General features: G+C 39.5%; 2 protein-coding genes across 2 annotated transcripts; both read left to right on the top strand.

Moving 5' to 3' along the window:
* The first annotated feature begins 202 nt into the window (after nucleotides 1-202).
* Nucleotides 203-1,238, top strand: LOC137770904 (olfactory receptor 1J4-like). Its single transcript, XM_068553963.1, is given in 3 exon segments — nucleotides 203-509; nucleotides 512-1,002; nucleotides 1,005-1,238. Coding segments are annotated over 3 exon segments (1,032 nt in total).
* Nucleotides 1,239-14,513: 13,275 nt separating this feature from the next.
* LOC137770903 (olfactory receptor 1J4-like) lies at nucleotides 14,514-15,494 on the top strand. Its single transcript, XM_068553961.1, has one exon. The coding sequence runs from the start codon at nucleotides 14,514-14,516 to the stop codon at nucleotides 15,492-15,494; it is 981 nt and encodes a 326-aa protein (XP_068410062.1).
* The last annotated feature ends 11,811 nt before the right edge of the window (nucleotides 15,495-27,305 follow it).

Here is a 27,305-nt window from a genome sequence, read left to right as displayed (position 1 = left end):
GCTCTAGTTCCCATTGAAAGGAATCATGTTGAGCATTAAGGGTGTCACTTGCTTCGGCAGCTCTAGGTGATGAAAGAAATTTGGGCAGTTATTCTTTTTCTCCACGAGAAAGTAAGAGACCCTAGTGTGGTGGCCATAATCACGGTTTCAAAGCCTCTGACACTTCCCCCTCCCCTTCATCCTCAGCAGACAGGAGAGGAGCATGAGGAGGGAGAACCAGAGCAGCGTGTCCGAGTTCCTCCTCCTGGGGCTCCCCATCCGGCCAGAGCAGCAGGGCGTGTTCTTTGCCCTGTTCCTGGGCGTGTACCTGACCACGGTGCTGGGGAACCTGCTAATCTTCCTGCTCATCAGGCTGGACTCTCGCCTCCACACCCCCATGTACTTCTTCCTCAGCCACTTGGCCCACACTGACGTCTCTTTTTCATCTGTCACTGTCCCTAAGATGCTAATGAGCATGCAAACCCAGGATCAATCCATCCCCTATGCAGGGTGCATAGCACAGATGTATTTTTTTTTACTGATCTGGAGGATTTCCTGCTCACATCAATGACCTATGATCAGTGCGTGGCCATCTGTCACCCTCTCCACTACATCACCATCATGAGACAGGGACTGTGTACCTTACTGGTAACCGTATCTTGGATTCTCTCCTGTTCCAGTGACCTGTGTCACACCCTTCTCCTGTCCCAGCTGTCCTTTTGTGCTGACAACACCATCCGCCATTTTTTCTGTGACCTTGCTGTCCTGCTCAAGCTCTCCTGCTCAGACACATCCCTCAATGTGCTAGCCGTTTTCATGGCAGGAGTGGCTGTCATTGTCCTCCCACTAATAGGCATCTTGATCTCTTATGGCTGCATCGGGGTCACCATCCTGAAGGTTCCATCCACCAAGGGGATTTGCAAAACCTTGTCCACATGTAGCTCCCATCTCTCTGTGGTATCTCTGTATTATGGAACAATTATTGCGCTATATTTTTTCCCCTCATCCAGCACCTCCAGTGACAAGAACATATAATTGCCTCTGCAATGTACACAGTGGTCACACCATTGCTGAACCACTTCATTCATAGCCTAAGAAACAGGGAGATGAAGGGGGCCCTGGAGAAACTCTTCCACAGGGCAAAAGCTTCTCTCAATGATGCTGCTCATCGTTATAATAGACACATGTATTCACATAACCCCAGATCCTACACCCTAATCTTGAATCCAGCATGGAATAAGTGCCCAATAGATATTTGATAACCTGAATTGCATTCTGTTACAGTTATTCTCTCCTTTCCTTCCATTTCCTTAGTAGAAATTGTGAACTCTGCATTGATATTATTGATTATTGCTCTTGTCTATTAAATTGAGAAATTACATCATTAGTAGAACTTATGTCTCCTGTCTTATTTCCTGGGAATCTATTAGTTCTTTTTAAAATAGCTTTATGGAGGTATAGTTGACATATAAACATTGCATATATTTGAAGTGTACAGTTTGATATTTTGATACGTATACGTTGTAAAATGATCAGCACAATCAAGTTAATGAATGTATTCATCACCTCCACATAGTTACCACTTTATTTTTGTGTGTTTGGTGAGAAGACTTAATTCAAGATCCACCTTTGTAGCAAATACCAAATACACAATACAATATGGTTAACTATAGCCATCTTGCTGTACATTAGATCTCAAAACTCATTCATCTTGCATAACTGAAACTTTGTACATTACGCTAGGTGAAATGTCAGACTCAGAAAGGCAAATATTGCATGATCCCACTTACATGTGGAATCTAAAATGGTCAAATCACAGAAGCAGAGAATAGGATGATGGTTGCCAGGGGCTGGTGGGAGGGGGAAGTGGGGTGATGTTGGGAATTTATTTGTTCTTATGAATCGTTGGAAGATCTTGACTAACAAGACTCCCTTGGCATAGAGAGTTTGCAGAATGGGAATTTGTAAAGTATCTCCTTTCCATTCCCCACTTCCCATTCAGTTCTCTTCTCCTATTTTTTTGTTGTCATTAGTAACAAAGGTAGGTCCAGAGAAGAAGCTGTATGGTAGCCTTTATAGCTCCAGGAAACTCTGCACTGTTACTGAGTTCAGCTGCTTCACTTAACAGAGAAGGACTCGAGGCTTCTTCTTGATTTTAGGAAAGCTGATCCCTCTCATAGACAACAATGCCCTTCACTCAGATGTTCCCTCTCAGACCAGTTGTCTATGAAGTTTTCTGACTGAATATGTGAGTTTCAAGAAGACACCTGCTCAGTCCAGATTCGGAGTGAGAAAAACAAAGAAAGCAACCATGGTCTGGAGTCTTCTGTTTCCCCCACTGAATTTGGCACCTGTCTCTTTCAATCTCTTCATTATCTGTCTCCCCAAAATTATTTCTGCTCAGCTTAGTGACCACAGGTTTGTGTTATGAGCCTAACTAATTTATCTTCTTTGGCATCAGTGAAGGACCATATAGTTCTCTTTCTTCTGGCTGCACTTAGTTAAGGATAAACAGGATCAAAACTGCCTGTGAGAACTTCCCTGATAGTGCAGTGGTTAAGAATCTGCCTGACAATTCAGGGGACACGGGTCCGAGCCCTGGTCCGGGAAGATCCCACACGCCGCGGAGCAACTAAGCCCTTGCGCCACAACTACTGAGCCCGTGCTCTAGAGCCTACGAGCCACAACTACTGAAGCCCACAAGCCACAACTACTGAAGCCTGCGTGCCTAGAGCCCATGCTCGCAACAGGAGAAGCCACTGCAATGAGAAGCCTGCGCACCACGACAAAGAACAGCCCCCACTCGCTGCAACTAGAGAAAGCCCGCGTGCAGCCAAGAAGACCCAACGCAGCCAAAAATAAAACAAAACAAACAAACAAACAAAAAACTGCCTGTGAGACTCAGAACCATGTAGGTGTAAGGGAAGAGTATTTGGGAAAGACAGATCTCAGTTGCAAGCTCTATCTGCTGTGGTGGGTGGCCTCAGGCAATTTACTTAATCTCCTCTGAACCTCAAGTTCCTCTTCCGTGTACACAGAAAAATTATAAAATATCTAATGTATTTTTATTGAAAAAAATGTGCCTGCACATTTCATGTTCCCACTGGCAATGTAGGTTTCAATCTCTCCACATTCTCACCAACCATTGTTATTGTCTGTCCTTTTTATTTTAGCCATCTTAGTGGATGTGGAGTGGTATCTCATTGTGGATTTGATTTGCATTTCCCTAATGACTAATGGATGTTGAGCATCTTTTCATGTACTTATTATCAGCTGACTCAGAGCATGGCCATTATCTTTGCCATTGGAAACTTTACCCTCTTACTGGTAACTTCTTTTCCATATATTTTCCTTGAGTGCTCTTGGCACTTAATGATCTTTAGCATCAAAACATATGCCCTGGGCTTCCCTGGTGGCGCAGTGGTTGAGAATCCGCCTGCCAATGCAGGGGACACGGGTTCGAGCCCTGGTCTGGGAAGATCCCACATGCCGCGGAGCGGCTGGGCCCCGGTGAGCCACAATTACTGAGCCTGCGCGTCTGGAGCCTGTGCTCCGCAACAAGAGAGGCCGCGACAGTCAGAGGCCCGCGCACCGCGATGAAGAGTGGCCCCCGCTTGCCACAACTAGAGAAGGCCCTCCCATAGAAACGAAGACCCAACACAGCCATAAATAAATAAATAAATAAATTTAAAAAAAAAAAAACAAAAAACATATGCCCTGAAAAATCCAGACTGTACTAAATATCTTAGCACTGCTGTTCCTCTACCTTGACCCTACCAAAAATTATGGTAGATCAAGTCATCAAAACAGTACGGTACTGGCACAAAAACCAATATAGATCAATGAAACAAGATAGAAAGCCCAGAAATAAACCCACACATCTGTGGTCATTTAATCTACAACAAAAGAAGCAAGACTATACAATGGAGAAAAGACAGTCTCTTCAATAAATGGTGCCGGGAAAACTGGACAGCTACACGTAAAAGAATGAAACTAGAACATTCTTTAACACCATACACAAAGATAAACTCAAGAGGGATTAAAGACCTAAATGTAAGACCTGATACTATAAAACTCTGAGAGGAAAACATAGGAAGAACACTCTTTGACATAAATCACAGCAATATCTTTTTTGATCCGTCTCCTAAGGTAATGGAAATTAAAACAAAAATTAAAAAATAGGACCTAATTACACTCAAAAGCTTCTGCACAGCAAAGGAAACCATAAACAAAATGAAAAGACAACCCACAGAATGGGAGAAAATATTTGCAGACGATGCGACCGACAAGGGATTAATCTCCAAAATCTACAAACAGCCCATGCAGCTCAATATTAAAAAAACAAACAACCCAATCAAAAAATGGGCAGAAGATCTAAATAGACATTTCTCCAAAGAAGACATACTGATGGCCAAGAGGCAAGATGGCAGATATGTTAGTGAGCCCACCCAAAACTACTAAAAGAATTACCCTGCTGAGCGAGTCTAAACTGCTAACAGCAGACATGTAAACTAAATAAATGGTTGCTCTTGTTTTCTAAACCCTAAGTTTGAGGATGGTCTGTTACGCAGTATTTGATAACTGATACAGAGCTCCTCTGAGGTGGGTGAAATGACTCACAGGATGATGTTTGCCTTCAAAACGCCTGCCTCCCTCATTTTCCATAGACTAATAACTTGGAACAGATTTCAGCATAGCCCCAGCTACGTGGATATTTACCAAATTCATCGAAACGGGAGCAGGAGTTGGTTAATACATACCACTAATAACTGAAGGAATACAAATGGAAGTGGATCCTCAGGGTGCTGGACAAGGAAGTTATGGAACATAAGGGTGGGTTAGGAGACAAGAGCACCTAAAATGAATTCTCATTTACTGCTGGGACCATTGATAGGCTAGGCTTGGAAATGATGGTCACCTACAGTAAATGGGATGCACATGCCAGAACACCTTGGCAAAGTATTGAGAAAGAGGTCAGAATCTCAGGGATCTGACCATGTTAGAATGGATTTATTATATGAGACCAGAGAACTCACCAGCTAACTACATTCCCCAAGAAAGGTCAGAAGACACTCCCTCCATTAAAGGAACAAAGGATATACTGGTGAGGAAGACAACAGAATCACCCAAAATTTGCCTGGGTGCTCTCCTCCCTAGGACTGAACTGATAGGAAATGCTAACAGGGAGTTTGGTCCCTGGTGTAAACAGGAATAAAGTTATTCTGGGGTATCAGAGGCCCAGGTAGAAGCACTTAATCATCAAAAGTAATGTGAATGAAAATATCAAATACTAAAATGTGCAGCAAGGCTAGATCTCCTAGGGATCTGTTGAAATGGCTAATACACGATGGTGTTTTTAGGGCTGAGAGAGATGGGAAGCCAACAATGGTATTGCTGAAATTATTATAACCAAGACATCAAAAATAGTACATAGAAAGTTGATGATGCTTTTGCAATAAAAAAGCATAATCTTTCACCCAGTTGTAAGACTTGAGCCAGGGTAAAGGGCATAGCAGCAAGCCATCATACAATGGAAATGCTCTATTTGGGATTAGGCTCAAGCAGATCCAGAGAGCACAAGCAATAGGGACAGTCAGTCTGGAGCCCCATGTCTTCTACCTGAGCTTCAGTTTCCTTTCACTCAACTCACACCCCTGGCCTGTAGAGAGGAAAACACTTGGACCTGGTTCATAGATACCGTCACGATGCCTTGTGATGAGCTACAAATGGATGTATATATACTGCCAAGATGTATACTGCCATATACAACTCCACTCAGGAAGGACTCTAAAGAACCATGGAAAGAAGAAATCCTCCAATGGGCAGAGCGTTAAGCAGTCCTCTTGCTTATCTTTTTTGAATGGGAATAGAAGCACAAAGATAAGGATATAAATAGACTCTTTGGAAGTGAGGAATGCCTCACTCTGATAATATTGTCAGTATAATTTTAAAAATACATAAAAGTGAAATAAACGTTATTCAGAGATAGAACCATACATGGTGTGTAGCAGGTCCCAAAGGACCTTTTTGGAGAGGCAGAGAATTACAGCAGACAAAGAATTAAAAATTGAATTAGGGATAAATGGATTAAACAAGGATTAAGTATTCAGGAACTTCTGGGTGCTGTTAACCCATTCTACACCCACCAATGTTTACCTTAATAGAGTAAAGAATGAACTAGATATTTTTCATACCTTATTTCTTCTGTCCTTTTGCTGCCAGGCAGGAAATCCCACAATGGTATTCATGAACCTGGCTGTGCTAGAATTACCTGTTTTGTTTTTATGAAAAATACAAGTGTCTCTTCTCTAGAGAGTTCTGGACCTCCAGGAAATACTAATCTGCAGCCAGAATTCAAAGACATTAACAACAAAAAAACAGGGAGAGAGAGTCACCAAGAACAGAATTGGCCAAGAGACTTTACAGAAATGAGACTGGGAAAAAAAAAGGCAAGACCCATGTTCAGGGACAAAACCACTACAAAACATTTCCAAGGTTGGGTTGGAATGGCTCAAAGAACTAGCATGACCTCTACAGTAAATAACCTGTCCCTATGAATTGTCACCTTTTTTTCTTCAAGAGTTCAAACGAGCTCACATTTTAAGGCTCAATAAAATGTCACCGTGTGAGTAAAACTGTACCTGGCCACCTTCAGGTAGATTATTTTTCTTCCTTCTGTCCTCTAACACTTGTTATGGCAACTATCACCATCTGACTTGATTAACACCAAACTGAACATGTGTCTGTCTCCACCATGTTTTGACACGGACAGTATCTTACTCATTTTTACATTCTGCCAATAGTGCATAGCACAGTGCCTGGTACATGGTAGGCATCAGCATAAACATATTAGCTTAATATGAATCCATCTCTTGGTACAAACATTAGCACTGAGAAGCAGGATACTAAAGTTGGTAAGGCTATGAACTCCAGAGTCAGACAAAAAATACATTTCAACCTTCGCTTTCTGGCTTAATAGTGATCGTTTCCCCATCTGTAAAATGAGATAATCATAATACCTAATACAAGACGGTTGTAATTGGGGAACAAGAAGATGTGGTACATATATACAATGGAATATTACTCAGCTGTTAAAAAGAATGAAATAATGCCATTTGCAACAACATGGATGGATCTAGAGATTGTCATACTGAGTGAAGTAAGTCAGACAGAGAAGGAGAAATATAGTATGATATCACTTATATGCAGAATCTTAAAAAAAAAATGATACAAATGAACTTATTTACAAAACAGAAACAGACTCACAGACTTAGAGAATGAACTTATGGTTACCGGAGGGAAGGGTGGCGGGGAGGGATAGTCAGGGAGTTTGGGATTTACATGTACACACTGCTATATAACCAACAAGGACCTACTGTAAAGCACAGGGAACTCTGTTCAGTATTATGTAACATCCTAAATGGGAAAAGAATTTGAAAAAGAATAGATACATGTATTATGTATAACTGAATCACTTTGCTGTACCCCTGAAACTAACACAACATTGTTAATCAACTATACTCCAATATAAAATAAAAGGTTTAAAAAAACTATGCCCATATTAATCAGTGTCCCCAGCCCCAGTGCCTCAGGTCATAGTACCCACATGGTACAAAGGCTATTGCTTAGCCTTCTGGATTTTCATAGCCTGGATATTACTACTTTGGATAATAACTTTGGCCCAGCACACTGCAGGCTGATGGGTAGACCCCACCCGGCAACATGACAGCCTCTAGGCTATATTTCAGCCTGCTGCAGCCCATACTTATCTGGGCTCTTCAACATCACTGCCATAGCCAATCATTAGACGATGTCATAAACGCAGTCCCACTTTGCCGGCAAATTTTTCTATAGTGTTTAAATCAGTCCCTGTTGACCATTCTAAACCCATAAGGGGGTCACATCACACAGGAGGTAGCACATATGCTTGCTGCATGCCCCACTGTTAAGCCTCTTGAATTAATGCCCATAGATGCCCAGATCTTGCCTCTGAAAGTACATATTAGACTACTATTGGAAGTTCAGTGGGAAGCCTAATGTGGAGAGGCATGCAATGAGCCCCTTTGGAGTTATTTTATCTTCAACGTGATGCTCTTATAGCAGCATCTTTTCTGAATCATTGAGTTCCTCATTTTCTAACTACATTTGTACTTTTCTGACGCTCCCTGGCCAACAAAGCTTTATGCCTCAAAGTCTGAAAATCATCCCAAGATTGTTACAAATCCAGCTGGGTTCATAAGCTCATGCTTGACCAACACCATGATGGCCGGGTGGGTCACCAGATGACACCAGACCCACAGCTGGACCCACCCCTGATGATGACATCAGACCCAGAGCTGGGCTCATCTGTGATGGCGACCTTGCTCCACCCATTGGACTCATCCAGGTGGAAGTTTCCACAATTTTGAATCCTCTCTGTATCTCCTATCCAGTGGTCCCTTCACCCTCTAAACCCCCTCCCGCTCTTCCTATCCCTTCTTTCCCAATCCAACCCCAACCTTCACAAGCTACTCTTCCCTCTCCTTCCATCCTTGCACTTCCTGCTCCTTCCCCACATCTCTGCACCTACAGCTTCACTCTGATAGACCACTGTCACCCACAGATGCATCACAAGGTAATTTTTGTGGAAGGCTTGCTGAGTGAACAGCCGTGTTTTAAAGCATATGGGTGGTTGGGGAGCCAAAAGGCACCCTCTCAACTGCCTGGTCATGTTGTAGCCTCTCCACGGCTCTTAAAGAAACCTTCACAATATAACACAAACCACTGCCTATTTATATACCTGATGGGCCACACCTCTGAACCTAAACCTTGGTTGTTCTCCTGGTCTTCCCTTTAAAATATTAAATCCATGGGAGTTTGGGATTAGCAGATGCAAACTATTATATACAGAATGGATAAACAACAAGGTCCTACTGTATAGCACAGGGAACAATATTCAATATCCCGTGATAAACCATAATGGAAAAGAATATGAAAAAGAATGTATATGTATGTATAACTGAATCACTTTGCTGTACAGCAGAAATTAACACAAAATTGTAAATCAGCTATATGAGTATGTACAACAGATTCACTTTGCTGTACACCTGAAACTAACACAACATTGTAAATCAACTATACTCCAGTAAAGATTTAAAATGTATATCTATATAACTGATGATTTAGATGACAGTTGAAATAAATGATCTCTAATACCCCTTTGAGGGTTATTATTCTAGAACTCTATTTTCTACATTTCTGTGTGTGAACATGAGGGATCATGATTGAGAGTTGAAGAGATGCATTAGGGAAACAGAGAGCAAAATGTAAGCTCAAAATTGTCATGGAATGTTCTGCTTGAGGGAATAATGGACAGGAGAAGTTAGTCATGATACCATGAAATAAACTGGAATATCTTCTATAAGCGTTTTTTAAAAAAGAAAAGAAAAATGTTTTGATGAACCTAGTGGCAGCACAGGAATAAAGATGCAGACGGAGAGAATGGACTTGAGGACTCGGGGGTCGGGGGAGGGGAAGCTGCGACGAAGTGAGAAAGTAGCATTGACATATATACACTACCAAATGTAAAATAGATAGCTAGTGGGAAGCAGCCGCAGAGCACATGGAGATCAGCTCAGTGTTTTGTGACCACCTAAAAGGGTGGGTTAGGGAGGTTGGGAGGGAGGCACAAGAGGGAGGGGATATGGGGATATACGTATGCATATAGCTGAGTCACTTTGTTATACAGAAACTAACACAACATTGTAGAGCAATTATACGCCAATAAAGACGTTAGAAAAATAAAATAAAATAAAGTAAAATAAAATCAACTAAGATAAGTTTTTTAATTAAACACTGGACATTTCAAATATACTTATTTATCATTCTTCTCAAAATGATAGTTTCCTGACTTTATATAGTTAATGAATGGAAGAACAAAATTCAAATCTAAAAAAAAAAAAAAAAATACTAACTCCAACCATCCAGAATAACCCCATATTATCTCCCAACCAAAAGGCTTACTGGAAATATATTAGTTCTTGGTTGCCCAGGCTGAATGCTAAGTCTAAGATTTTAGCCCATGAAGGTTCTTTTATTTCCCCAAATAGCCCTCACTCCTGCACTGATTTATGCCTCTAACTCAGGCTTCTCCTTATGATTTCACTTGCACTATCTGCATTTTGGGTTCCTGCCCATAAACAAAGCACACCAACTTTATTCTCTCCGCCAAGTATGTTATATTCTTGCCAACTGCCTTTATTCTGCTGACCACATAGGGGGTCATCAGTGTTGCCTTGGAAGCCACAATATTATACCACAAAATAATTGATATTTCCAATCAGGAAATATCCAAAATAATATCTGAATATATTATTTGCCTGCCACCGCCCTCGAAGCCCTGAGTGAGAGGCACTGTTCCCTGGCAGCTATGGTTGCTGACAGTCGCTAAGCCTTAGATTATCTGCTGGTCAGCCAAGGGGGCATTTGTTCCCTGAAGGATACTTATTGCCATATGTGAATAAACAACACAAAGTTGCTCAGATAGCACAGCAAATGGTCTGTTTCTCCAGTAGAAACTTTTCCGCAGTCCCACTCCTTAACCACTGCAGATTCCCAAACCCATTTCCTCTACTTTGCCCAAGCAAATCTGCTTGTACCCACCCAGCTCTCCCCAGGAGTCTTTTGTGTGAATAATAAACTTTCTCTTAAATTCTCTTCCTGTGAAGTGCCATCAGCCTCTGACATTTGAACCAAATCGTGTGTCTTCTGGTAATATGCACTGTGTACAGCCGGAATCTTCGATAAACACACACGCACACACACACAATAAAGCAAAACATGGTAAAATGTTAGCCTTTCTGGGGTGTGGGTGAAGGGCATACAGGAATTCATTCTATCATATTTACAACTTTTTTCTAAGTCTGAGATCATTTAAAAATTAAATTAAAAAACAATTCTGAGTCCCAGCTGGAACCATGCCCAAGGTAAGTTTGAGCTTGGAACCATGCCCAAGAAGGAAGGAGTCCAAGTCATTCCTGGCATTAGAGACACTGTCCCCTGTGACTCCAGTCCCCTCTGGCTCCTGGACACACTGCTCCCAAAATGACAGTAAGAAATTGGCCAATTAATCCATGGTGGCTCCTCCTTTACTACGAAGAGAAGCTGAGGACTTGAGCGACGGTCTGGAAGAGGTGTCTGAACTCATCAACAGCAAGCATAGGTCAGAAGGAGCTAGAAACCTGCACTTGACGATGGATCTGCTTGTGTGCTTGTGGGTCTGTGTATGAGTATCTCTGTGTTATGAGTGTGTGTGCGTCTGTGTGTATTGTGTATGCTTGTGTACGTGTTGTTTGGTAGTTGTGTGTGTTTGTGTACTATGTACCTGACTCAGAGCCTGATTCTTTTCCTGAGTTAGACCCAATCCAGGTCCTGTTTTAGCACAGGTAAATCAAGTTATCAGCTTCCTAACATGCGATTAGGGACTCCTGAGTTGTGCCCGTGATCTTTTTTTTTTTTAAACTTTATTTATTTATTTATGGCTGTGTTGGGTCTTCGTTTCTGTGCGAGGGCTTTCTCTAGTTGCGGCGAGCAGGGGCCACTCTTCATCGCGGTGCGCGGGCCTCTCACTGTCGTGGCCTCTCTTGTTGCGGAGCACAGGCTCCAGACGCGCAGGCTCAGTAGTCGTGGCTCACGGGCCCAGTTGCTCCGCGGCATGTGGGATCTTCCCAGACCAGGGCTCGAACCCGTGTCCCCTGCATTGGCAGGCAGATTCTCAACCACTGCGCCACCAGGGAAGCCCTGTGCCCGTGATCTTAATATTTGCCTCCTGCTGTTACGATGGGGGCATTTCCGCTATCCGGCCGGTGCCACAGCTGAGAGCATGAGTGGTCAGCATCAGGACTTGGACCTCACCAAAGAACCAAGGTCAGACAGGGCTCAACCGCCCCTCAGCAGTGTGTGCTAGTATGTGTGCGAGCTGTGTTTGTGGGTGACACACTCATGTGTGAGAGCAGGAATGTGTGCTGTTTGCTTTTGTCTGTGTGTATGTTACCACGTGTACGGGCTGGTGGTGGTGAATAGGCTTAGCTGCCCCACGCTGACTGCCTTCACCCTGGAAGGGTTTGGGGCCCAAGCACGCTGCTCAGTTAAGGGAGTGTGTGTGCTGCTTGTTGCAGTGAGTATGTGGCTAGGTGTGCATGTGTGTTGTTGGTGTGTGTCCTGTGAGATTTTTGAATTGTATATGGCCTTGTGTGTTTTTGGTGATGTGTATGTATTGTGATGAGTTATGTATATGTGGTATGTGAGTTGTGCGTTTTACCAGGTATGTCATACTTGTGTGTCAATGGTGCATTGTGAGTGTATTGGTGGGTGATACATTATTGTGCATTGTATATGTCTTACCTTGTGTGTTATTTATGACTTGGATATATATGAGTATTTATGAACTGAACCACATACTGGTTATCCTTCTCCTAGAATGGGACCCGCCACAGGTGACAGGAATCCTCAGATCAGCAGTGTGTGTGTGTTTGTGTGAGAGAGAGAAAGAGAGAGAGAGAGAGAGATTTGTATGTGTGTTTGAGGCTTCTGATTTGCACCCATGACCTCAACTATTTCCTTATGTGACCTCCTTCTGGGGTAACATCAACTGAGATAAACAATGCCCCAAGTGACTGTTTCCTATAAAGGATCTGTTATCATTTTCATATACCTGAGTGTGACTGAGTTGCTCAGAGTTTTGTCCTCCTTTGCTTTCACTTAATGTCCCAGCAAAAAACACTAGGCACCCAGCTGAGTGAAGTTAGAGTGCAGAAGCCCCACCAAACGGCAGTAAGACCTTGGGAAGTCACTTAATTCTTTGGCCTCAGTTTATATATTTATAAAATGGAAGCTTACAGGCCCTCAATAAATATCTTTGGCTTGAATAGAAGTTAATGTATGTGAGAGCGTTTTCTCAATTGGAAAATATATAAATATAAATGAAAGGAATTATCTAGACAGAGCACTAAGAAAATTCTGGACAACTTCAGTTTCCTTGCAGCCCTAAAATAACAGTGTCTGGCACTCATAACCAATGAAAGGGGAGAGTTCCATGTTAAAGTCATGGATTCTGATCACACAATAGTATTATATTGAACTCCATGAAGTAACCAACGTTTGATCATTTTTAACCTACAGAAAATGGCAATTTTATATACATAATATATGTATATTCCTATGTATATTCCTTTTTATATATTTCTATTTATATATTCTTATATGCACATGCAATACGTACATGTATATGTATATATGTATATCTATATGGCTATTGTTCAATCACCCTATATACATATATGGGATATACACACACACACATATCTATCCCATGTTCCATGTATGTTTATATATATTCCATCTATGTATGTGTATATATACATATATCACCTTGTATATATGTGAATATCTATGTATCCTCTCTGACAGCTTGCTGTATGCCTGTGAAATTTATATCATGTATATTTCCATTTCCCAACAGCTTAAATGGGAAAAGAACACTAATTCTTACTACAACAATGAAGATTTTATCTGGTTATGTAAGGCTAATGTGTGGATTTAATTAGTAAATGTATGTAAAACCCTCAGCATAGTTCTGGTCACATAGTATAGTCCCCCAGATGTTCATCATTATTATACAAGATAGTCTGTGGACTATTCTGGCACCAAGTGGTTTTAAGTGACCACCCATTTCTAGAGTACTGATGAGTTCACAGCTGTAGGTCAATGGCACCCGGCCAGGTTCCCAGGAGGAGTGTGACAAGGTTCCAACAACACCACCTCAGCACTGGAAACAACTGAGACCAGTTTGCAGAGGTTCATCTACTATTTCTGCCACAGTGAAGTATTATGGTTTGGCTCCGTTTCATTGTCATGAACTATCCCAGCACGCTTATAAAAAATATAGCCATTGGGCTTCCCTGGTGGCGCAGTTGTTGAGAATCTGCCTGCTAATGCAGGGGACACGGGTTCGAGCCCTGGTCTGGGAAGATCCCACATGCCGCAGAGCAACTAGGCCCGTGAGCCATTGCGCACCGCAATGAAGAGTGGCCCCCGCTTGCCACAACTAGAGAAAGCCCTTGCACAGAAACGAAGACCCAACACAGCCATAAATAAATAAATAAATAAGTAAAAAAAAGCACTCATATTTTAAAAATATATATATATGTATAGCCATAGAAGAGAGGGACCTTGTCTTTCTTATTCACAGCTGCATTCTCAGTCCTGAGTAGAGGGCTGGGTTCAGACTCAATGTTCAATAAATAATGGTTGAATGAAATGGTAAACATCCTCTTGCCTCTGTGCAATGAAGTCTTGTTGGCTACTTTTGCATGTGATGTTTTCCTGGATCCAGACTGGGATAGAGCAAAGAGGCATGCATCCATAGGTGTGAGAAATTAATAGGAAGGTAGTCTAAAATTCATTGGTTTCTCAGAAAATTGCAGTATGAACTGTATCCGTACTGTTCTTTCTGATATTCCTAACCCTCCTTTATCCCCAGCATGTAAAAGCACAGCATGAGGCCTGAGAACCAGAGCAGCGTGTCGGAGTTCCTCCTCCTGGGGCTCCCCATCCGGCCAGAGCAGCAGGGCGTGTTCTTTGCCCTGTTCCTGGGCGTGTACCTGACCACGGTGCTGGGGAACCTGCTAATCCCCCTGCTCATCAGGCTGGACTCTCGCCTCCACACCCCCATGTACTTCTTCCTCAGCCACTTGGCCCTCTCTGACCTCTCCTTTTCATCGGTCACCATCCCAAAGATGTTGATGAACATGCAAACTCAATGCCAATCTATCACATACGCAGGGTGCATTTCACAGGTGTATTTCTTTATATTCTTTGGTTGCCTTGACAGCTTCCTTCTCGCAATGATGTCCTATGACAGGTATGTGGCCGTGTGCCACCCCCTCCACTACACCACCATCATGAGGGATGAGCTTTGTGTCATCCTAGTGGCTGGGTGCTGGTTCGCCTCTTGTGCCCAAGCTCTGTTGCACACCCTCCTCGTGGACCGGTTGTCCTTCTGTGCAGGGACTGTCATCCCCCACTTCTTTTGTGATCTTGCTGCTGTGCTCAAGTCCTCCTGCTCTGATACCTCCCTCAATGAGTTGCTCATCCTCACTGAAGGGGGATTTATCTTCACCCTGCCATTGGGTGGTATTTTGGGCTCCTATATCAGCATGGCAGCCATCATCCTGAAGGTCCCCTCCTTCAAGAGAATCTTCAAAGCCTTGTCTACATGTGGTTCTCACCTGTTTGTAGTGTTTTTATATTATGGGACAATTGCAGGTGTTTACTATATCCCCTCATCAGGCAACTCCAAAGACAAGGACATAATTGCTTCTTTGATGTACATGGTGGTCACCCCCATGCTGAACCCCTTCATCTACAGCCTGAGGAATAAGGATATGAAATGTGCTCTTCAGAAAATCTTCAGGACCAAGGACACCCCCTTGGTGTCAATAATTCATTCCTTCTCACGGACACTCATGGAGCTGTGAAATATGTCTCCTTTAAAAGTTGTAACGTGGACAAGTCTTATCACTGACACCATTTTTCTCTCAGTCTCATTTTACATTTCCTCTCATCTTTTTCTTCACCTGATGTTTTTTTTTCCCCACCTGCTCTCTGAATTCCGTGTATTAATGTTTCTGCAGTGGAATTCCAAACCCTCCTACGATGTTCACAAGCCCGTGAGACTTTTGAACCAACTTCCCTGAGCTTTTAGTTTTCTATCTCCATCTTTTTCCTCAATAGACTTCTCTGTCTGGTACTGATATCAACACATAGTCATATGAATTTTCTTAACACCACCAACCTTCATTTATTTCATGTGTGAGGAATTCAGAAGAAGTTACCAAACTGCTTTACCTATGCGATGGTATTGAGCACAGCTGGCATTAATTATGCATTTTAATGTACAATTTATTTAATCCTCAGCACAAGCCTCTTATAAGGGTGCTAACATTTTCCAAATTTGCAGAGAAGCAAAGTAAAGCCCAGAGAGGTCAGGTAAGTAGCCGCCCTAAGACTTAATCTCAGATATGTATGACTTTAAAACAGTGTGTTTAACCAGATTACTTTATTGCCATTATCCTGATCTTTAACACTATTTACCAGTTTGGATGTTTTTGTCCTTATATAAAGCATACAGTAAGTACTCTTTTTGTGTTCCACTTTTTTTTGTTCAGTATCATTACGGTTAACTCTGTCTCAAGGCTTTATCGTTTTCGAATGGGTCTATATGCCTTAATGTATTCATCCATTCTAGTTTTGATTGACATTTGGATTGTTTCCAGTTTGGGACTTGTCTATACACCTAAGAATGGAGTTTGGGGTTCACAGTGAATGCATATTTTCAGCCTTAATAGATAATACAAGAAAGTTAAAGTGTTTGTACCAATCATCCCTGTAATATATGAAAAAGCATGGTCCACTTCCTCGCCGACACTTATACCACCCATATTTTCCACTGTATACATTCTTATGTGTTTGTAGAAGAACTGTGTTATGGTTTGAATTTGCATTTGTCTGATAAGCCCTGTAGTTTATCACCTTTGCCTATGCTTGTTGATCATTTGGGTATCCTCTCTTACAAAGGACCTGTTCCCAGTCCTTTGCTGCTGTTTTACTGGGTAGTCTGCTTTTATAAATTAATTTCCAGGAGTTCTTTAAATATTCTAGTTATGAGTCCTTTGTTGGATATGTGTATGAAGAATTTTTTCTTTCATTATGTGGCTTGCTTGTTCTCTATATTAATATCTTTTGTTGAACAGAAGTTCTAATCTTAATGTAATGCATATTTTTCCAATGGGGTTAATTCTATTTGTGTCCTGTTTAAGAAATCTTTGTCCAAAGTTCTTAAAGATATTACTCTAAGATTTTGTCTTTTAATTTTCTTGGTTCATCTTTAATATTTTTTAATATATGTATTTAAAGTCCATCTGGGTTCACTTTTTAATGTATGTTTTAAGACATGGATTCAGATTAATTTTTTTCCATATGGATATCCAATAGATACACAAGAATTCACTGAAAATTACATCCTTTCCCCACTAAACTGCAATAATGTTTTTGTCATAAATCAAATGACTGAATGTTATCTTGACTATTTTTTCCTTTTGTAATTCCATTTAAATTTTAGATTCTGCTTGACAAAAACAAAACTGTTGTTATTTTGTTTGGGATGTCATTGAACATATAAAGCAGCTTAGGGAGGACTGCCATCTTTAAAATAAAAAAAACTGTAGCATACATCAGTATTATATTCCTTTTCATTGCCAAATAGTATTTCATTGTATGGATAGGCTCTGTTTTATTTATCCAGTTTTCAGCTGATAGACATTGGATTTCAAAAAATTTTTTGGCTATTCTGAATAATGCTGCTCAGAACATTTGTGTACAAATTTTTGTGAGGCCTGTTTTCACTTCTATTGGATATATACCTAAGATTAGATTTTGAGGGGTCATATGGTAACTCTATATTTAACTTTTGAGGAACTGCCAGACTGTTTTCCAAGGTAGCCACACCATTTTACATTCCCACCATGTATATAAGAGGGTTTCAACTTCTCCACATCCTCACCAACACTTGAAATTGTTTTCCTTTTTGGTTTTCATCATCCTAGTGGGTATGAAGTGGTATCTCATTGTAGTTTTGACTCTTAGTTCTCTAAAGATACTGAGCATATTTACACGTGCTTATTGGCCATCTGTATATCTTCAGAGAAATGTCTATTCAGATCCTTTGTCCACTTTTAAATTGGATTTTTTTCTAACAAGTTGTAAGAGTTATTTATATACTTTAGAAGCAAGTCCTTTATCAAATATGTAATTTGCAAATATTTTCCCATTCTGTGGGTTGACTTTTTAATTTTTTTCCATTTAGGCCCATTTCCAATTTTATTTTATTTTATTTTTTTAACATCTTTATTGGAGTATAATTGCTTTACAATGTGTATTAGCTTCCGCTTTATAACAAAGCGAATCAGCTATACATATACATATATCCCCATATCCCCTCCCTCTTGCATCTCCCTCCCACCCTCCCTATCCCACCCCTCTAGGTGGTGACAAAACACTGAGCTGATCTCCCTGTGCTATGTGGCTGTTTCTGTGGGTTGACTTTTCATTTCTTGATAGTACTACTTTAAACGCAAAGGCTTTAATTTTGATGGAATCTAATTTTTTTTTTTTTTTTTTTTTTTTTGGTGCTTGTGTAAGATCTAAGAAGGTTTTGCCAAACTCAAGGTCATAGAGGTTTAGTCCTATGTTTTTTGTAAGAGTTTTATAATTTAGTTCTTACATTTAGGTCTATAGTCCATTTTGAGTTAATTTTGTGTACAATGTGGGAAAAAGGAGCTCAACTTCGTTCTTTTGCGTATAGAGATTCACTTTTCCCAGTACCATTTGTTAAGAAGATGTTTCTTTTCCACATTGAATTGTCTTGACACCTTATCAAAATTCAATTGGATGTAACTGTAGGGATTACTTCTGGGTTCTCAGCTCTGTTCCAATGATCTATATGTCTATCTTATGCCTGTATCCTACTATCTTGATTACTGTAGTTCTGTACTAAGTTTCGAAATCGGAACATGTGAATCCTGGCTGTTCTACTTTTTCAAGATTGTTTTTGTTAGTCTGGATTCCTTGAATTTCCATATGTAGATTAAGATCAATTCGTCAGTTTCTGCAAAGAAGCCAGCTGGGATTTTGGCAGGAATTATATTGAATATATAGATCAGTTTGAACTGGGCTTTTGGCAGGAATTATATTGAATATACAGATCAGTTTGAGCAGGGATTTGGGGAGGAATTATATTAAATATATATATCAGGTTTGACAGTCTTGCTATCTTTTTTATTTTGGTCTGTTTGTTTGTTTTAACATCTTTATTGGAGTATAATTGCTTTATATTGTTGTGCTAGTTTCTGCTGTATAACAAAGTGAATCAGCTATATGTATACATACATCCCCATATCCCCTCCCTCTCACGTCTCCCTCCCACACTCCCTATCCCACCCCTCAAGGTGGTCACAAACCACCGGACTGATCTGCATGTGTTATGCAGCGGTTTCCCACTAGCTATCTATTTAACATTTGGTAGTGTATACATGTCAATGCCACTCTCTCACTTCGTCCCAGTTTACCCTTCCCCCTCCCCGTGTCCTTAAGTCCATTCTCTATGTCTGCATCTTTATTCTGGTCCTGCCCCTAGGTTCTTGAGAACCATTTTTTTTTTATTCCATATATGTGTGTTAGCATATGATATTTTTCTCTTTCTGATTTACTTCACTCTGTATAACAGGCTCTAGGTCCATCCACCTCACTACAAATACCTCAATTTCATTTCTTTTTATGGCTGAATAATATTCCATTGTATATATGTGCCACATCGTCTTTATCCATTCATCTGTCAGTGGACACTAAGGTTGCTTCCATGTCCTGGCTATTGTAAATAGTGCTGCAGTGAACATTGTGGTACATGACTCTTGTTGAATTATGTTTTCCTCAGGGTATATGCCCAGTAGTGGGATTGCTGGGTCGTATGGTAGTTCTATTTTTAGTTTTTTAAGGAACCTCCATACTGTTCCCCATAGTGGCTGTATCAGTTTACATTCCCACCAACAGTGCAAGAGGGTTCCCTTTTCTCCACACCCTCTCCAGCATTTATTCTTTGAAGATTTTTTAATGATGGCGATTCTGACCGGTGTGAGGTGATACCTCATTGTAATTTTGATTTGCATTACTCTAATGATTAGTGATATTGAGCAACCTTTCATGTGTTTGTTGGCAATCTGTATATCTTCTTTGGAGAAATGTCTATTTGGGTCTTCTGCCCACTTTTGGATTGGGTTGTTTGTTTTTTTGATATTGAGCTGCATGACCTGCTTGTAAATTTTGGAGATTAATCCTTTGTCAGTTGCTTCATTTGCAAATATTTTCTCCCATTCTGGGGTGGTCCTTTCGTCTTGTTTATGGTTTCCTTTGCTCTGCAAAAGCTTTTAAGTTTCATTAGGTCCCATTTGTTTATTTTTATTTTTATTTATTTATTTTCTTTATTCATTTATTTATTTATGTAAGAACACTTAACATGATATCTACCCTCTTTTTTTAACATCTTTATTGGAGTATAATTGCTTTACAATGGTGTGTTAGGTTCTGCTTTATAACAAAGTGAATCAATTATACATATACATATGTCCCCATATCTCTTCCCTCTTGCACCTCCCTCCCTCCCACCCTCCCTATCCCACTACTCTAGGTGGTCACAAAGCACCGAGCTGGTCTCCCTGTGCTATGCGGTTGCTTCCCACTAGCTATCTATTTTACGTTTGGTAGTGTATATATGTCCATGCCACTCTCTCACTTTGTCCCAGCTTACCCTTCCCCTCCCCGTATCCTCAAGTCCATTCTCTAGTAGGTCTGCGTCTTTATTCCCATCTTGCCCCTAGTTTCTTCATGACCATTTTCTTTTTTCTTTTTTTTAGATTCCATATATATGTGTTAGCACACGGTATTTGTTTTTCTCTTTCTGACTTACTTCATTCTGTATGACAGGCTCTAGGTCAATTCACCTCACTACAAATACCTCAATTTCATTTCTTTTTATGGCTGAATAATATTCCATTGTATATATGTGTCACATCTTCTTTATCTATTCATCTGTTGATGGACACTTAGGTTGCCACCATGTCCTGGCTATTGTAAATAGTGCTGCAATGAACATTTTGGTACATGACTCTTTTTGAATTATGGTTTTCTCAGGGTATATGCCCAGTAGTGGGATTGCTGGGTCGTATGGTAGTTCTATTTTTAGTTCTTTAAGGAACCTCCATACTGTTCTCCATAGTGGCTGTATTAACTTACATTCCCACCAACAGTGCAAGAGTTTCTCCACACCCTCTCCAGCATTTATTCTTTGTAGATTTTTTGATGATGGCCATTCTGACCGGTGTGAGATGATATCTCATTGTAGTTTTGATTTGCATTTCTCTAATGATTAATGATGTTGAGCATTCTTACATGTGTATGTTGGCAATCTGTATATCTTCTTTGGAGAGATGTCTATTTAGGACTTCTGCCCATTTCTGGATTGGGTTGTTTGTTTTTTTGATATTGAGCTGCATGAGATGCTTGTAAATTTTGGAGATTAATCCTTTGTCGGTAGCTTCATTTGCAAATATTTTCTCCCATTCTCAGGGTTGTCTTTTCGTCTTGTTTATGGTTTCCTTTGCTGTGCAAAAGCTTTGGAGTTTCATTAGGTCCCATTTGTTTATTTGTGTTTTTATTTCCATTTCTCTAGGAGCTGGGTCAAAAAGGATCTTGCTGTGATTTATGTCATAGAGTGTTCTGCCTATGTTTTGTTCTAAGAGTTTGATAGTGTCTGGCCTTACATTTGGGTCTTTAATCCATTTTGAGTTTATTTTTGTGTATGGTGTTAGGGGGTGTTCTAATTTCATTCTGTTACATGTAGCTGTCCAGTTTTCCCAGCACCACTTATTGAAGAGGCTGTCTTTTCTCCACTGTATATGCTTGCCTCCTTTATCAAAGATAAGGTGACCATATGTACGTGAGTTTATCTCTGGGCTTTCTTTCCTGTTCCATTGATCTATATTTCTGTTTTTGTGCCAGTACCATACTGTCTTGATTACTGTAGCTGTGTAGTATAGTCTGAAGTCAGGGAGCCTGATTCCTCCAGCCCCATTTTTCTTTCTCAAGATTGCTTTGGCTATTCGGGGTCTTTTGCGTTTCCATACAAATTGTGAAATTTTTTGTTCTAGTTCTGTGAAAAATGCCAGTGGTTGTTTGATAGGGATTGCATTGAATCTGTAGATTGCTTTGGGTAGTAGAGTCATTTTCACAATGTTGATTCTTCCAATCCAAGAACATGGTATATCTCTCCATCTATTTGTATCGTCTTTAATTTCTTTCATCAGTGTCTTATAATTTTCTACATACAGATCTTTTGTCTCCTTAGGTAGGTTTATTCCTAGATATTTTATTCTTTTTGTTGCAATGGTAAATGGGAGTGTTTTCTTAATTTCACTTTCAGATTTTTCATCATTAGTGTCTAGGAATGCAAGAGATTTCTGGGCGTTAATTTTGTATCCTGCTACTTTACCAAATTCATTGATTAGCTCTAGTAGTTTTCTGTTAGCACCTTTAGGATTCTCTATGTATAGTATCATGTCATCTGCAAACAGTGACAGCTTTACTTCTTCTTTTCTGATTTGGGTTCCTTTTATTTCTTTTTCTTCTCTGATTGCTGTGGCTAAAACTTCCAAAACTCTGTTGAATAATAGTGGTGGGAGTGGGCAACCTTGTCTTGTTCCTGATCTTAGTGGAAATGGTTTCAGTTTTTCACCATTGAGGACGATGTTGACTGTGTGTTTGTCATATATGGCCTTTATTATGTTGAGGAAAGTTTCCTCTATGCCTACTTTCTGCAGGGCTTTTATCATAAATGGGTGTTAAATTTTGTTGAAAGCTTTCTCTGCATCTATTGAGATGATCATATGGTTTTTCTCCTTCAATTTGTTAATATGGTGTATCACGTTGATTGATTTGCATATATTGAAGAATCCTTGCATTCTTGGGATAAACCCCACTTGATCATAATGTATGATCCTTTTAATGTGCTGTTGGATTCTGTTAATTAGTATTTTGCTGAGGATTTTTGCATCTATGTTCATCAGTGATATTGGCCTGTAGTTTTCTTTCTTTGTGACATCTTCATCTGGTTTTGGTATTAGGGTGATGGTGGCCTCATAGAATGAGTTGGGGTGTGTTCCTCCCTCTGCTATATTTTGAAAGATTTTGAGAAGGATAGGTGTTAGCTCTTCTCTAAATGTTTGATAGAATTCGCCTATGAAGCCATCTGGTCCTGGGCTTTTGTTTGTTCGAAGATTTTTAACCACAGTTTCAATTTCAGTGCTTGTGATTAGTCTGTTCATATCTTCTATTTCTTCCTGGTTCAGTCTTGGAAGGTTGTACATTTCTAAGAATTTGTCCATTTCTTCCAGGTTGTCCATTTTATTGGCATAGAGTTGCTTGTAGTAATCTCTCATGATCCTTTGTATTTCTGCAGTGTCAGTTTTTACTTCTCCTTTTTCATTTCTAATTCTATTGAATTGAGTCTTCTCCCTTTTTTTCTTGATAAGTCTGGCTAATGGTTTATCAATTTTGTTTATCTTCTCAAAGAACCAGCTTTTAGTTTTATTGATCTTTGTTATCGTTTCCTTCATTTCTTTTTCATTTAGTTCTGATCTTATCCTTATAATTTCTTCCCTTATGCTAACTTTGGGGCTTTTTTGTTCTTCTTTCTCTAATTGCTTTAGGTGCAAGGTTAGGTTGTTTATTTGAGATGTTTCTTGTTTCTTAAGGTAGGATTGTATTGCTATAAAATTCCCTCTTAGAACTGCTTTTGCTGCATCCCATATGTTTTGGGTCGTTGTGTTTTCATTTTCATTTGTTTCTAGGTATTTTTTGATTTCCTCTTTGATTTCTTCAGCGATCTCTTAGTTATTAAGCAGTGTGTTGTTTAGCCTCCATGTGTTTGTATTTCTTACAGACTTTTTCCTGTATTTGATATCTAGTCTCATAGCATTGTGGTCGGAAAAGATACTTGATATGATTTCAATTTTCTTAAATTTACCAAGGCTTGATTTCTGACCCAAGATATGATCTCTCCTGGAGAATGTTCCATGAGCACTTGAGAAGAATGTGTATTCTGTTGTTTTTGGGTGGAATGTCCTATAAATATCAATTAAGTCCATCTTGTTTAACGTATCATTTAAAGCTTCCGTTTCCTTATTTATTTTCATTTTGGATGATCTCTCCATTGGTGAAAGTGAGGTGTTAAAGTCCCCTACTATGATTGTGTTACTGTCGATTTCCCCTTTTATGGCTGTTAGTATTTGCTTATGTATTGAGGTGCTCCTATGTTGGGTGCATAAATATTTACAATTGTTATATCTTCTTCTTGGATTGATCCCTTGATCATTATATAGTGTCCTTCTTTGTCTCTTGTAATAGTCTTTGTTTTAACCTCTATTTTGTCTAATATGAGAATTGCTACTCCAGCTTTCTTTTGATTTCCATTTGCATGGAATATCTTTTTCCATCCCCTCACTTTCAGTCTGTATGTGTCCCTAGGTCTGAAGTGGGTCTCTTGAAGACAGCATATATACCGGTCTTGTTTTTGTATCCATTCAGCCAGTCTATGTCTTTTGGTTGGAGCATTTAATCCTTTTACATTTAAGGTAATTATCAATATGTATGTTCCTATTACCATTTTCTTAATTGTTTTGGGTGCTATTGTAGGTCTTTTCCTTCTCTTGTGTTCCCTGCCTAGAGAAGTTCCTTTAGCCTTTAGCCTGTGCTCTAGAGCCTGAGAGCCACAACAACTTGAGCCCACATGCCTAGAGCCTGTGCTCCACAGCAAGAGAAGCCACTGCAATGAGAAGCCTGTGCGCTGCAACGAAGAGTAGCCCCCGCTCACCACAACTAGAGAAAGCCCACGTGCAGCAATGAAGACCCAGTGCAGCCAAAAATAAATAAAAGAAAAGAAAAGGAAAGAGTTGCTGTAATCTTCCCAAGACCCACACTACAACTAGGACCAAAAACAAGATTCCTGGAACTATTTCCAGTGGACCATTCTGCTTCTCTTGACTGACCGAGAAGGGGGAAGGAAGACCAATGATTTACTGCCTGCCAGTCCTGAGCTTGGCCAGGAAGGGTCATCATTTCTTCATGTTAAGGCAGAGGTTTGACTCTTGTGCTCTCAGTTCTCACTTGTTAAGAGTGGAGAAATCATATTTGATGCCCAGATGAAAAGAGAGCATCTTCTCCCACGTTTAAGGCAGGGACAGGGAACCCTCACCTGCTCCAATGAAGGAGAAATGAGGACAGGCCATCCCAGATCCTGGGTCAACAAGACTGAATAGAATCCCAGGAAAAGAGAAGTTATCTACGTGTAGTTTCTGGTACAATCCCCAGAGCTCCCTGCTGGAATTAGCAGAGACATCTGGGAATACTGATCTCTAAAGTATCCATCGTGGGAAAAACCTTGGTTCATTACCCAGCCCCAGTCCTAAATGAACTGCTCTGTGACGTGAAATTCACTTATCCTCTCTGAACTTTCGTTTTCAGGTAAATAAATCAGAAAACAAAATATTCTCCCGTAATATAAATACTTTTTTGCCATCTAGGGTATATGAAGTGGTACCTCATTGTGGTTTTAATTCTCATTTTTCCAATTCTTAATAATGTTGAACACATTTTCCTATTAGTCATTCTTATATCTTCTTTTTATTGGCTTGGTTATCTTTTGATAATGATATGTAGCGATTTTAATTCTGATTAATAAGGGGTATACTTTATAATTTTTCCTTTAGTTTAAGCCTTTTTTAAAAAAACCCAAATTTTATCAAGATATTTGACCATTCTTTTTTTTTTTTTTTTTTTTTTTGCTATAAAGAGGATATTTTATTTTTTGAGTGTTGATTATTTTTTAATATTTTAATTTTATTGGAGTATAGTTGATTTACAATATTGTGTTAGTTTCAGGTGTACAGCAAAGTGATTCAGTTATACATATACATATATTCATTCTTTTTTCAAGATTCTTTTCTTATATAAGTTATCACAGAATATTGAGCAGAGTTTCCTGTACTATACAGTAGGTCCTTGTTGGTTATTTATCTTATATATAGTAGTGTGTGTATGTTCATCCCAAGCTCCTGATTAATCCCTCTCCCCCTACACCAGGTTTCCCCTTTGGTAACCATAAGTTTGTTTTCTGTATCTATAAGTCTGTTTCTGTTTTGTAAATAAGTTCATTTGTATCTTTTTAAAATTAGATTCCACATATGAGTGATATCATGTGATATTTGTCTTTCTCTGTCTGACTTACTTCACTCAGAATGACAATCTCTAGATCCATCCATGTTGCTGCAGATGGCACTATTTCATTCTTTTTTATGGTTGAGTAATAGTCCATTGTATATATGTACCACATCTTCTTTATATATTCCTCTGTCAATGGACATTTAGGTTACTTCCATGTCTTGATTTCCATACATCTTTCAGCATTTCCTAGAAATGTTTTTCTTTTTGAGTGTTTCCTCCACAACTCTCTTCGTGTGGCAAAATTTCTGAGGCTTTATTTATCTAAAAATATTTGTAATACATCTTTACATTTGAATAGCAACTTTGTTGGATATAAAACTTTGGGTTCAAAGCTGTATTTTCCCTATACATTAAAAACATTTCATTGTCTTTTTACACCCAGTGTAGCTATTAAGAAGTCTGATGTGAATATGATTACTGTTCCTTTGTAGGAAAACTTCCCTTTATTCCAGAATTTTCTCTTTGACATAGAAATTCTTAAAATCTATTAAACCTCTGGAGGTTTTATTTCCTCTCCTTTTTGTTACTCTATAGGCCTTTGAAATCTGAAGTCATTAATATCAAATTCTGAAAAACTTTGTCTCCATTATTTTTCTAAATCTTTCCCTCCAATTTTATTTTTTGTTCTCCTGGGATTCATATTACATTTTTTCATTAATCCTTCTTTTATTTTGCTTATGGAATAAATTGTACTGTTTTATTTTTTATTGTGGTAAAATAAAATATCATAAAATTTACCATTTTAACCATTTGAAAGTACACAATTCAGTGGCATTAAGTATATTCACAATGTTGTACAACCATCACCTCTACCTAGGCTTTCCCCTGTAAGTTTAGGAACAATATTGCTTCTATTCAATATTTACTGAAGGTTCTACCAGGGCAATTAGACAAGAAAGTAAAATAAAATGTATACAGATTGGAAAGAAAGGAGCAAAACTGTATTTATTTTCAGATGATTTTATATATATAAGATACTAAGGAATCCAAAAACAAACTATGAGAACTAATAAATAAGTTCAAAAGATGGCAAAGTACTATACACAAAAAATCAATGGTATTTCTACACATTAGCAAGGAACAATGAAATTAAGGAAACAATTCTACTTACAATAGCACCAAAAGAATAACATGTTTAGGAATAAATTTATCAAAATCAGTGCAAAATTCATGCTCTGAAAACAACAAAATATTGCAGAAAGAAATTAAAGCTGTAAATACATCCTATGTTCGTGGCTTGAGAAACAATGCTGTTAAGATAGCAAGACTCAAGAGGATCTTCAAGATGGCGGAGGAGTAAGACGTGGAGATCACCTTCCTCCCCACAAGTACATAAAAACTACATCTACGTGTGGAACAACTCCTGCAGAACACCTACTGAATGCTGGCAGAAGACCTCA

This window comes from Eschrichtius robustus, chromosome 10 (genome assembly GCF_028021215.1).
Source record: "Eschrichtius robustus isolate mEscRob2 chromosome 10, mEscRob2.pri, whole genome shotgun sequence".
Taxonomy (NCBI): Eukaryota; Metazoa; Chordata; class Mammalia; order Artiodactyla; family Eschrichtiidae; genus Eschrichtius; species Eschrichtius robustus.
Note: the sequence above shows the minus strand (reverse complement) of the source record. Positions and strands in the feature narration are given on the sequence as shown.